Here is a 14059-nt window from a genome sequence, read left to right as displayed (position 1 = left end):
TTGTTCATGGTAGGAGTTATAAACTTTTCTGTATGTCTTTTAACATACTTTTGAGTTTTGGCCATGCAAATACATTCTTTTCTATGTCAACTTGTCAATTTTTCTTAAAAACCTTTTAAATTTATATTATGCTTACATAAACAAACCTATTCCAGTTTTAACATTATTTTAGAAAACCTCCCCTAATTCTTATGGTATTTTTATGTTTTTATATGTTAGCTTTTTATATTTACATCTTTGATCCCTATGTAATGGGTCTTGATTGAGATGTGAGATTTGCTTCAACTTTATTTTTCCCCCATTGGTTGTTCTAACACCACACTTTATTTAGTGATTTGTTTTTCCTCATTGTTTTAGGGTATCACCATTATTACATACTATCTTCATATATGTTTTAAGTCCATTTTTATTCCATATACATACACACACACACACACTTGCTGCCAGTAAATTTTAATCATTAACCTCAATATATCTTAATATTTAAAGAATTGATTTCCTCCTCCTCAGTATATGATGTTTTTTTTATGTTGATGCCATAATTTGTTTCCCATTTATATTGGGAAAACATATATTCATATGATAACATCTTGTTTTTCTCTTGTTGCTCATAGATTACCTGCCCCATGTATAATATTACCAAGTTGGTAAATTCTAAAATAATGTAACACGAGTTCAGCTCAGATTGAGGGGGCAGGCTTACCACAATTATGAATGAATGTGTTTTGCTTGTCAAATTGGAGAGGCCATCCTTAGAGAAAGAATCCTGAGCAGTATATCCTCAGTGTCCACTTGGACCTGGGAGGTGGGGGGAGTGCTGCGGGAATAACATAGGCATGTCTTTAAAACCTCGTAGCATGCGCATGTTGAAATTAATGGAGGAGAGATGTGATTTCAGAAGTCCTATGTTTTCACAGTCTGGGTAGACTGTGGTTTCTTAATGTGCGAGAAATGGAACTTCTGGAAGTTAAACCAGTGAAGGAAAGTGCATGATTGTTCCTTCTCCTGGGCTGACCATAGTTGTATGGAAATGAATTTTAAAGGTCTTTTCTTTGCAATGAAGTTCTTGGCAAGAAATAAAATCTGTATAATGCATTACCTCTGAGTTTTGCTTAAAGAGCTCAAGGATAGACATATGGATAATAGTTTAAAATATAAATATGGTCTTTCCAGTCATAGAAACCTTCTGATCCAAGAGGTACTTTTCCCATTCTCCAAAAAATATACAGCTGTAGACATACCCATAAAGCACCAAGACAAAAATACATGGTATTTGACTCTTAAAAAAAAAAAAAAAGGAAAAAGAAAAAGAAAAAAAGCCACTGTACTTTTTTTGGAGTACTGCAGCCCTGTGATCAGACAGAGTGACTTGAAGTCAAATCCAGATGCCAAGTTGCTGTGTCACCTTCTAGCCACTAAACCCTGTAACTAAGCATTTTTGTTTGGTAAAATTACAGAAGAGATGCCCTTTGGTAAGATATTTTGTTCTATTTTAGTACCTATAGTTTGTCTAGGAAAATGGCTGTCACTGGGTTTTCTCATACTTATCCCATTTGTCTGTTTGTGTATGAGCTGGGGGAGAAGTGCATACTTACAGTGTCAGTCTAGAAGCAATTATCTACCCCCACCCCAATATACACTGTCATGATTTCTAAGTGTTCCTTTACTGAGTCCACACTAGGGGAGGTTTGATACTTTCTGGTTTGTGGACACATATAGGTTGGCAGTGTGGAATTTATGAAGGCTCCATTGGAAAAGGTCATTGCTAATATAACATTAGTTTTGAAAATAGTTATATCCAGACAGATCTGCAGACATCTTTTACCCAAATGCAACTGTGAATTGGCTCAATCTTATCAGGAGGAGACTTACAGACCATAATATAAGGGTTGCAAACATAAGTTGAACAGTTGAGCTTGTCATAAATGGTTTAAGTAGTGCAGTGATAGGGTCTATGTCAGATGTCATTTATGGAAATAATTATGGTTTTATGAAATGGAAAAGGTGAAATACTTGCTAAATTTCCCTGGTCAAATTGCGAGTCCTTCAAAGGAAAAGGCAATTCATACTCATTTCTATATTCCCAGTACTGTGCCTGGCAAGTAATGCTTATTAAATGAATGAATTATTATAGAAAGATTGTTTGAAATGAAGAGGTTAAAAATGTTTCCTGGAAATAGATTATGTATATGAATTCTCCTACTTGCTGCTCTGCTTTAAGGATACCTTAAATGGGGATGGGACCCAGGGGCGCTTAACCACTGAGGCACATCCCCAGTCCTTTTTATATTTTATTTTGAGACAGAGTCTTGCTAAATTGCATAAAGCCTAACTTGCTGAGGCTGGCTTTGAACTTTCAACCCTCCTGTCTCAGCCTCCCTAGCTGCTATGATTGAAGGCATGCACCACTGCCCCTGGCACATCAGTATTTCTTCAGAACTCCTAGGTGTCATTGTTGAGAGTCAATGAATTATAAGAGACTCTTTCACAGAGAAATCTAAAGATCAAAACTGTTTAAGAGATGTAGCTCACTAGTAGAGTGCTTGCCCAGCATGTACAAGGCCCTGGGTTCAACTGCCAGCACCACCATCACCTCAAAAAAAAAAAAAAAAAAAAAAAAAGAAGATGTTTTTTAATTGTTCATGAGACAGGGAAAAAGTGTCCCAACAATCAGGTTCAGAAGTAAGCTGCTTTCCTTATTAATTTATGAGTAATTTTTACATATTATGAACATACGCCTTTTATGGTACAAATATTTTCTTCACTTTTTTGGCTTTTGCACAGGATGTTTCTTTCACATACACATTTTTTTTTTTTAACTTTTATGCAGTGAAATCTTTCAATCTATTAATCTAGTTTTGTCTTCTTGTAGTTTCTCTTATTTATTTTTGCCTTAAAGGCTGACAGCAACTACCCGCCCCCCCATAAAAAGGACTTTCTGACATGTTGTTAACTAAACTAGTGAATAAAAATAAAACACTTAAACACACACACACACACACACACACACACACACAAGAAGGACACCTTAGTAATTCTTCTTCTCTAGCATATTAGTCAGCTTTGTGTTGCTATGACCAAAACATCTGACAAAAACAACTTAAAGCAGGAAGGATTTATTTTTTATCATCATTTCAGAGAATTCAGTCCATAGGCAGCTGGCTCCAAGGCAGCCATTATGGTGGAAGGGAACTGCAGAGGAAGGCTGCTCCACTCAAGGGAGTGGGGAAGGAGAGGGAGAGGGGGAGGGCAGCATGTCCCTAGTGACCTACTTCCTCCAGCCACACCCTACCTACCTAGAATTACCACCCTCTAGAGTAATCCTTTCAAATGATGAGTCCATCAAATGGATTAATCCCCTAATTAGGTTCCAAGTCTCATAATCTAATCATTTAATCTCTGAACTTTCTTACATTGTTTCACACATGACCTTTTGGGGGATACGTTATATTGAAACCATAACATTGAGCAATCCTTCCAATCAAGAGATGTTTTGAAATCTTTCCTGGATGGGTGAATGTGGAATTACAGCTGTTGATTACAAAGCCTCCTCTCCCTCAATTTTGAATTCCTTGTGGAGAGGAAGGATAAATGGATGAATAGAATATTTTAGAGCACTGTGACTAAGTCAGCTATCAGTAGAAGAGATAATACAAAGGAACATTTAATAACAAATTGAGGAATTCCACCAGGGCTTATACTGCATCTGAGGTGTTCCTTTGAATCTATGTGGTGCTTACTCTTGTATTGTCATAATGAGGACTTGTTTTTAAATATACTCCCAAATATATACCACTACAAATAGATTATATATCCTGTATTAAACACATTCCCCTGTTAATTTACTTAAACAAAAGTTATGGCTAAATATTAAGACTTTTCTCAAATGTAGCAGGTTTGAATTTTAGAACTGGCTAGGAGCTTATCATTCAGGAAATCGTGTTTCTGCTAGAGTTAAGACTAGGGTTTGTTTTTCTAATTCCCCAAATAGTGATTTTCCACCACACTGTGTTACTGAAGGCTGTTTTTTTGTTTTTTAAATGTGTGATCTTGGGGCATTTGGTTCCAGGACTTTTTTTTTTTTCTCAAGAGCATCGTATTTGGGTTCATTTTGAGAAAAGCATGTATGAATGGAATTTGATTCCAGTCTCCCATTCCCCCACTTTGTCTGTCCTCTCCTTCCTCCTCATACTCTCTTTCCTCTACTTTACTGATCTTCATTTCGCTCATTTATTTATTTATTTCTGATTGATTCTTTATAAATACACAAAGGTCATATATTTCATATATACATGAAATTCCCTTTGGTACATTTATTTATGCACATCCCATGATTTTGTTAAGTTCATTCCACATTTTCTACCCATTCCTGCCCAGGATATTTAAAATTTTATGTATGATCTCAAATTTAAAAATTTGATATCAGTATAGGTCAGAGACATGTGACCTATACTTATATAGGAGAAGTTCAACTTGGTTTTGTATGTAAAATTTTACTGGAACACAGTCCAATTCCTTTGTGTCTTATCTACAGTACTACAGTGGCATTAGAGACCATATGACCTGCAAAGCGTAGAATATTTAGTATTTGAACCTTTATAGAAAAAGTTTGCCAACTCAGTATAAAGTTAATAATGGAAAAATACCTTCAAAAAGTTAAACAGGCACATGCCTATAATCTCAGGAACTCAGGAGGCTGAGGCAGGAGGATTTTGAGTTGAAAGCCAGCTTCAGCAATGGCGAGGCAGTAAGCAACTCAGTGAGATCCTGCCTATAAATAAAATAAAAAAATGGGGCTGGGGATGGGGCTCAGTGGTTAAGTGCCCCTGAATTCAATCCCCAGTACCCCTTCCCCCCAAAAAAAAGTTAACACTGTCATTTCATTGTGAGTAATGTGCTTTCTGAAAAAGTTAGACGTCTGGCTTCTTTTTGAGATTTTTAAATGATCTGTCTATAAAAGACTAAAATGCCTGCTTGCATTAAAAATGAATAAGAGCTGGGTTTGTGGGGAATTGTTGTGCTCTTGGACGCAGGAATCTAGTTGCCATGATGAAGCCTGTGACCTTGACATCATTGACTGTAGACAGGAAATGCCTCAGCCTGTCACTTCTGTTTTGCTAACTGCAAGGTTACCTGAACTCACCAAATGCCCTTCTTCTTGGCAGGTGGAGTGGATTCAACAACAAGTCGTGAAAAAACGAACAAAGAGGGACTATGACCTCAGCCGTGCCCAGTCTACCTATTTCAATGATCCCAAATGGCCAAGCATGTGGTATATGGTAAGCCCTAAGGAAGTCTGGCCTGGGGCCATGTCATCCAGTTTTGTGTTGTATGGGGAAAATCTCTTGGCATTGGGCAAACAAAGAAATAGTGATCAGGGGCTTATTCCTGTTTTAAGACTCACCATATGAGATTGGTTAATGGCATAGGATGTTTTCTGAATCTTTTTTTGAACTTAACCCTTGCTTTAAGGAGAAATAGAAGAGATTTCCAATTCATAGAAATTGTGTTTGAAAGTACCATTTATGTAGTGAGTTTCTGTTTGGACCTGAGGACAGAAAAATTCTAAGGTACCTTAGTACCTATCTATAATTGTGTTCATTTCTTAAACAGATTTAGTCCTCCTTGAAACCAGTGTGGTTAATGGCTACTGGTGCTTGGAAATCACTGAAATGACTCTGCTATCAAGAATCCTTGCTTAATATCATTTAATGTGTGTTCTATCCCTATAGGTACTAGTATTTAAAACTCGACCTTGAGAAAAGATAGTTGGAAAGAGTTTTTTGGTTTTTTTTTAATTTTTTTGCTTCTTTTTAGTTGTATATGACAGTAGAATCCATTATGATATAATGATAGAAGCATGGAATATATCTTATTCTAATTAGAACCCCAGTCTTGTTGATGGACACAATGGTAAGATTCGCTATGGCATATTCATATATGTACATTTAAAAGTTATATCATATTCTTTCCACTGTCTTTCCTATTCTTATCCCCTCTCCTTTCCCTTCATTCCCCATGTCTAATCCACTGAACTTCTGTTCCTGCTCCCTTTATTGTGAGGGTTAGTATCCACATATCAGAGAAAAGATTCAGCCTTTGGAAAGTGTTTGACTTGTAACTAGTTCAGTGGTTTAAGTAAAAAAAGTTTCCCTGAGGGAAACTTGCTTAACATGCTTCACATTGCTGCCTTTGAATAGTATATACTTATCTAGTCTTAAGAGTTTTTAGCTTCATAATTATTAAGAAATGGGTTTAAATGCATTTCATTATTATTATTATTATTATTATTAGCACTCGGGATTGAACCCAGGGGGACTTTACCACTGAGCTACATCCCCAGCCCTTTTTATTTTTTACTTTGAGATAATGTCTCATTAAATTGCTGAGGCTGAATTCAAACTCGAGATCCTCTTGTCTCAGCCTCCTGAGACATTGGGATTATAGGCATGCGCTGCCATGCCCAGCCTATTACTTAATCATCAAATTCAAATGTCATCAAGTTGTTCCGTAATCTATAAAAAGCCCTCTACTTTTTACTTTTCTCTTGAAAATATATATATTGCTAAACATTGCAGAGTATTTTCCACTTTTTTTTTTTTTTTAATAAACCCTATCCCTCATTCTGTACAAAATGTCTCCAAATTGATGAATGGACCTGAAATAGCATTTTCCTTTCCTACCTCATGCTTTCCTGGATTCTGGCCTTCCATTCCTTCTTCCCCATGGTGCTCTCCCTGCCCTTCCCCACCTCCTTGGGTCAGGATCCTCCCACCTTTTCGAGACCACACCCAAGACCAACTCCTTCCCCAGATCTCCCTATGTCCTCATCTGTCATCATTTTCCCTTCCTTGGGGTAATGGGCCATCCATTCCCGCTCCTCTGGGAATTCGTCACTTGGCACTTTGTATTCTGCTTACTACTACTGGTTTTCAATCGCTTCTGCTAGATCACAGGGGTCCTTTGAGGTCAGGCTCTACGTTTTGATCCTTCTTTATATGCCCCCCGAAAACCTAACAACCCTTGCAATGCTGGGTGTTTGTGCTTATTTTGAGGTGGGGGAATGTGACTGGTATTTTTCTCAAATACCCTTTTCCTGGTCTTAGAAGAAAGTGGAAAGTTGTGGAACTATTTTAGACTCCAAACAGTTTTATACAGAAAGCTCTATCATGTCTAAGGGGGGAAGAGAAAGGAGTCATAAAGGTAAGTTCAAAGGGAGGTGGGAATTGAGACATCATTTGATAGGAGTCACCTGAGGAGATGATAAAACACATGACAGCTTATTTGCTCTAACCAAAGAGAAGTGAACCACACGGGAAGGCTTAGAGCAAGTGTTGTCAGGAGCTAAGGAGCTTTGTCTGCACTGACAAAATAATAAGAATGCAGTGGTATTAGGAAATAAGTTGGAGGCTGAGGTTCCTCTGCACCTGTTTATATGACCAGGATGAGGGAGACCTTCCTTACTTCGGTTGCTGTCTGCATGTGCCCCCTGGATGGTGGGATTGCTGGTACCTATTCTAGATCCCCTTCATTATGTTAGCAGGGCAGGCTGAACTCTAGGAGCAGCCCTGGCCAAGACGTAGTGCCTTGGTTAGCCTGGTGACTAAAAGGTTCCAGTGTCTGCCTCCCAGAGTTTCATTGGAACATCTCTTTTGACATGTGGAAAGGATGAGAGAAGAGCTTTCACTGAGTTGTTTAAAATATTGGATGTTTTTCAATGCCTATTTGAATATAATAATTCAAATAGATAACAAATACTGGACACTTATTATGTTCTAGGCAATGTACTAAGCACCTTATGTGCTTATGTGCTTAGTACATTGCCTAGAAATGCAATTAATTAATGCAAGCAAATTCGTGCATTAATATTGGCCCTGTTACAAGAATGGGAAATCTAAGGCTCATGAGGTTTATGTAACTTACCTAATATCTCCTGATCTGGAAGTGGTAGAGCTGAGATGCCAGAGCAGGGACATTGATGCCAAAGTCTGCTGGATGACACAGCATCCTATGCCTTTTCTACTGTGTACTAGCCCTGTGACGCAGACATTAGTCCTGCCCATCAGGAACTTCTACTCTATCCACAATGAAGTTACTAAAATATAAGGCAGAATCGTAGGCACCATAAAAGATGAATACAGTGTCTTGAGGACAATCAAAGGACCTTTAAGATTTCCATTAAATGATTAATTTTCCCTTAACAAAAAGGAATGGGGCTAGATATGGTGGTGTATGTCTCTGATTCCAGTTACTTGAGATGCTGAGGCAGGAGAATCATGAGCTCAAGGCCAGCACAGGCACCTTAGTGAGTCTCTGTCCCAAAATTTAAAAAAAGAAAAAATAATGGCCAGGGGTATAGCTTAGTGTGAAAGGGGACTACACAAGGGTATGTATACAAGGAAGGAAGAAGCCCTCTTAGATGCTGGCTACCACAGCAAAATGAAAATTTACATGAGAAACCTTTAGCACATTGCCTGACGCTAGGATACCCTCAATAAATCATAATTGCGGTTATTGTTATCTTTCGATGTCTTCACTGAAATACATGCTGGGTTTTTGTCAGGGGGGTACTAGAGATGGAACCCAGGGCTTTGCTTATGCTAGACAAGTGCTCTGTTACTGAGCTACACCCCTAGACTTTTTAAAAAATTTTATTTTGAGACAGGATCTGAGTAAATTGCCCAAATTGACTTTAAACTTGCAATCCTCCTGCTTCAGCCTTGTGAGTAGCTGGGTTTACAGGTATGCACCATCACACCAGCCCATCTGTTATGTTTTTATTTGTTCTTTTAATTGCTACTAGTCAAAGATGTGTGAGAGCCCATGACCAGTGGTCATCTTTGGAGCATTCTTTGGTGACACATTAGTGACATAGCTGAGCCATAGTTTTCCTTTCCTCCTTCTTCCTTTCTCTGAGCCCTGGGACCTGCTGCAATTTCTGAGGGCTACTTGGCGAGCGTCCATAGGGTCCTGCCTCCAACTCATGAGCCTGGGCCTGTTCCTGTCTTTCTGTATTTATCACAGGGGAATGGAGATTAAGGAATGGCATGAAGAGTACTTGAGTGTCTCTTTTAATTAATTTAAAAGCTTTGCCCGTATAACACCTGCCCTTGGAAACCGGTGTGCAAAACCATTATGTGCAGCCTTGAGGTTTGGGTAATATATTCAGGGAAATGTACATTATGAGAGTTTGTTATAGACATGATGGCTGTGTAATTGTTCCTCTGCCCTGGCATATGGTGCTCCAGGAGTTAGAGGGCCCTGTCCTAGAAGTACAACTCATTTATTCTTGTGCCTATAAGCTACTTCCTCATCTGTCCTTTGTCAGGCAAGACACCAGCACTGGGGGTTTCAAAAGACAAGTGATTCATGCCTCCTGAGATCCGTAAAGCAGAGAAGGAGTAGGTAAAGCCTCAGAGAAAGCTTGATAGTCAAGCAGCTTTTCCCCCAAATCTTTTCCCAGAATCATGTGCCTACTTCCAGCTACTGGTGTTTGGGCATTGGCTGTAGTTTTTGTTTGCAGGTTGGTTCTTTCTGTTTTGGTATAGAATTTCATCAGAACTGTGTGGGTGATTTTAATGTCAGTATATGGCAAATATTCAATAAATGCTAATTTCATAAATGGATGAGCAAATCTGTGATCACCTCCATAGTAGAAAAAAATAAGTGCTCACATTTAATGAGTGCTCAGTATGTGTGAGGTGTGTTGCCAGACTCCATCATGTTGTGTCTTACTACCAGTGTCCAGTGAGTCAGGAATTACTGTCTTCATTTTATAGATGAGGACATTAAAGCATATTAAAGTTAAGTTACCTGCCCAAGATCACACCAAGGGCATACCCTGGTGTTCAAACTCGTTCACTCTGTATTTAGAGACCTTGGATTCTAACTTCTACATCTGTGGTTTTTGAACTCCAGGCATCAGAATCACCTGGAGAGCTTCTTAAAATAGATTACTATCCACCCTCATCTTACCCCCAGCACTGAGTCTATACTCTGCATTTCTAACAAGTTCCCCTTGAGCCAATGCTGGGGTCCAGGAACCCCTTTGAAAATCCACTGCTGTGCCACATTTTAAACACAAGGTTATGTGAGCACAGTATGCTCCTATCTCCCAATTATCAATTGGGAGAAGAAGAGCTTTTAAACTTATGGAACATTTGGTCAATTTAACTTTTTCTTGGTCTTATATCTTTTTCTTGCTCATAACATTTTCTATTTGGGAAGCTGGCAGCTTTAATATGAGGAGATGTTTTCACTTTTCTTGCACTGATTGAAAATACCCTTGGCTTATGTATTCTTTCAAGCCGCTCCAGAGACAAGAGATATTTGACAGGAAATGTCAGAAGGATTTGGCCCAGTCTTTGGGAATGCATTGTAGTAGAACTAGTTGGTTTTAATGGAACCTAGATGATGCAATGGACCACTTTTTAAAGAAAATTCAGTTTGACTCTAGAGATGTCAAGGTTAAGGAAGACTCTTCCTCATAGAACTAGGAATGTCAAGTGAGCAAGGTCAGGGAGTATGATATTTAAAAATTATAATAAAGTATTTAAGACATACAAAGTTTAAAGAACACCACACATGCCATTCAGGTCAGGAATGGAGCATTATCCATATAATTAGAATCCCCTGGGATCCCTATTCTAATAGTGTCCCTTTTCCCTCTCCTGAGTCATCACACATGATGAATTTTTTCACATTGTAGGAGAGTTCTTGTTGGAGGGATGCTTCTCTTTGTAGGATGGGTTAACCAATTGAAAATAGTGTTACATTTTTTAAATTATCACAAAAGACATTCTTATACAGAATCCATTAGTTGGGCTATTGATGAACAGTCCTAAGAAGACAACTTGGAAAAGAAACTGGAATGAAAATGTAAGTTTAAAAAAAAAAAAAAAAGAAAATGTAAGTTTAATAGAAAAGCTCTTTTATTTCTTTAGTCATAAAAATATTTCATTGCTCAAAGAAACTGGTGTAGCATTATACAATATTTCTTATCTAATAGTTTAGAACTAATAATGATTTTGGAGAAGCCCATAGTAAATAACTCTTTTTTTTTTTCTATTTCATGGAAGGCAAATTCAACTCAAAAGAAAAAAAAAATGGGGAAGAAGGGAAAGAGAAAGGTTGATCAGTGAGTACTAAGTTATAGTTAGGCAGGAAAAAGAATTTTTGGTGTTCTGTTGCACAGTAGAGTGGCTGTAGCTAAGGATAATGTACTCTATATTTCCAAAAAGCTAGAAGAAAGGATCTGGAATGTTTTCATCACAAAGAAATGATAGATGTGTGAGGATGAATCAAAACAGAACATGGTACTCTATAAATATGTAGTTTCACATGTATCTTAAAAAATAAAATTTGAAGAGGGGGGGGCAAAGAAATACTTTGAAATATTGTCATTTGACTCTCTGATAGTTAAGTGGTACTCTTCACTCTCCCTCCTAGCATTCGAATTTCTGTGATGAATATTGGGTGGCCTATTTAATATGCATAGTTTCAAAGCAGACCGTAACAAATGGACTCATTTTTTTGATGCACTACCTCAGATTTTATGAAAGCTCTCTGGGTGGTTTTACTGAGGGGGAAAAAAATCTTATTTGTCGATCAGCAGAGTGAAAGTTAGCTGAGTTCATTTATGTATGTGGAGCATATCTGCCAAAAACGATGAACTAGCTAGGATAGTAATTGCAAAAAATGATTTTAAAACCCTATGGTTCTTTCTCAGCCAACTGGATGGTGTTCAGTACTCCAAGAGTTTGAGGCATTGCTGTTTCTGGGGTTGGCACACATTTTCCTAATGATTTATAATGTCATTTGACTCTAATAAAATCTGGTGGAGTTTGTGGCATTATTGTCCTGGCAGCTTGGAAATCATTTTTTTAAGACACCTCATTTAGCTGTTTTAATTGAAAATGCAACATGGTGGAAATCTGCAACCATGTGCCACATTCTGGTGCAAGCAAGAGGCCTGTGAGAACAGACAGACTCCAGCTAGTTTGCAAAGTGATGTACTGGTAGGAACTTAGTGGTTTTGGTGTAGTATTATTTGCTACCAAGGAGTTTTGCAACCTCCAGAAAGGTATTTGACTTCTCTCATCTGTGGGTTATTTAACAAAATGAGGAATGTGGATCGATGATTTCTGGAAGGTCATTTCTACTTGAACCTCTAGTTCCACATGGCCAGTTGTAATAGATATTGAGTCTAAGAAGAGCACATACCATCAATGGATCCATGTCTTGTTCTGACTACTTTGTTGAGCATTCAATACAATACTGCTTCAAACTCGGTATGTCTCTGTGTTGGAGGTCCCCAAGACCACCCGCATATTTGGTGAATCACTAAGAGGGCTCTCATGACTCATCATGTAGTCATATTTATGGCTATGATTTATGTCAGTGAAAGGATACAAAGCAAAATCAGCAGAAAAAAAAAAAAATAGGGAACATGGGGCAAAGCCCAGAAGAAACCAGGCTCAAACTTCCAAAAGACTTCTTTCAAAGAAGTCACACAGAAAGCACTTAAATCCCCTGGCACTGAAGTGTGACAACACATGTGAAATCTTGTCTACTAGTGAAGCTCACTAGAGACTTAGTGCTTCAGGTTGTTGTGGGGAGGATGATCAGATAGGCATGCTTTGCTTCCTGTGTACCAAAACCCCACACTTGGTGGAGGAAAGCACCAAGCGGTGTTACACCAGGAGCCATATTATTTGCCTAAATAGTTTAGGTGCAGTGAATCCTTTTTATTAGAGAATGATGGGAACCCTCTCAAAATCCAACTTCCCAGATGCCAGCCAAAGGCAAACCCTACAAGCAGGCTTTTCAGAGGATACTGGGCTCAGGCCTATAACTCTTTTCTCCACTTCCCCAAACCAAATGCATAATCCTGGATTTGTCCATTTTCACTCTACTTGAATAGACAGAAACTTGGCTATCATCCCTGATTCTTCCTTTAAAGCAAGTCTACCCAACCAAAGCCATTCTACCTATTCAGTTGGTTGCCATCTGTCCCTCCGGACCACCACTGCCTTAGTCTATACCACACCTGTCGTTCAGACTGTTGCAACAGCTGCTTACCTGTCTCCCGATATCTACATTTGAATTCTTCCAGTCTATTCTCTATACAGTGATTAGACTGATCATTAAAACCACATACCAACCAACCAAAGATAAACCTCCCCTGTTAGTCACTTCCCTTTGCTTAACACTTCTGGACGACTTACTGTCGTTTTGACAATCCAGACCTCTTCTTCAAGTCTTCACATGGTTTGCACCCTGCCCTCCTCTCCTGCCCACATTTCATGGAACTTTCTGCCTCACTCTCTGACTTCAGCCTGCAAGCTTCATTTTTCTTCCTGGAACACGCACGTCAAGTTCATTTTCCCCAGATTCTTTGCACCGCCTGGATGGTCCTCCTGTACCCCCTCCCCCGGTTCATTCTATCACTCCCTTGAGATTGCCACAATCACTTTCCCAGATCCTCCACTACATTTGTCAAATCACCACCCTCATCCTTTTCTCCCCTTACTTAATACAATACAGTTAAGAATCTTTTCATCTTTTTGTGATTGTGTGATAACTGCGCTTCTATCAGATAAATCCTATGCAGGAAGGAATCAAGGAGGAAAATTATCATGCAATCCTCAGTGCCTTAGGCTACTCCTGGTATATAATAGGCCTCTATAAATATTTATTAAATGAATGACTAAATGGATCAATGAGATAAGGATAAGTAAAAGGTTATTTGTACTGGTGTTTATACCATACTGTATTTTCCGTTTATATTAACTTTAGTAAATCCCCAGTAAAAGCAGAAATGGGTATTTTACAAGTTGTTTTTGAAGAAATCATGTATTTGTAATTTTCTTGAAAGCACTTTTTCTGATATCTTGAATTTGCTGTTGTGTTCCTCAAGTGTCATTATTATTTCCCCCTGCCTCGGGGATTTACTACTGCCATGCTCTCCTCTCCTCACAGAGACTATTTCTGTGATCAGGATGGAAGTCCAATCTGTTAATAGACGGGGAATGTTGAAACCGCTTCCAACAAGATTCGT

At 38.5% G+C, this 14059-nt stretch overlaps 1 protein-coding gene across 3 annotated transcripts in view; it reads left to right on the top strand.

Annotated features, from left to right (window-relative positions):
- The window catches only part of Pcsk5 (proprotein convertase subtilisin/kexin type 5), a 449712-nt gene that overhangs the window by 88401 nt on the left and 347252 nt on the right, over window positions 1–14059 (top strand). For all 3 annotated transcript variants that reach the window (XM_046459433.2, XM_046459431.2, XM_046459435.2), the window contains exon 3: window positions 5166–5279. In XM_046459433.2, the coding sequence (XP_046315389.1) occupies window positions 5166–5279 (114 nt within the window). The remainder of the gene's footprint in view (window positions 1–5165; window positions 5280–14059) is intronic.

Source organism: Marmota monax, unplaced genomic scaffold (genome assembly GCF_021218885.2).
Source record: "Marmota monax isolate L192 unplaced genomic scaffold, Marmota_monax_Labrador192_F-V1.1 WCK01_AAM20220418_F8-fsc00059, whole genome shotgun sequence".
NCBI classification, from domain to species: domain Eukaryota; kingdom Metazoa; phylum Chordata; class Mammalia; order Rodentia; family Sciuridae; genus Marmota; species Marmota monax.
The sequence above is the reverse complement of the archived record's forward strand: the minus strand, read 5'-3'. Positions and strand labels throughout refer to the sequence as shown.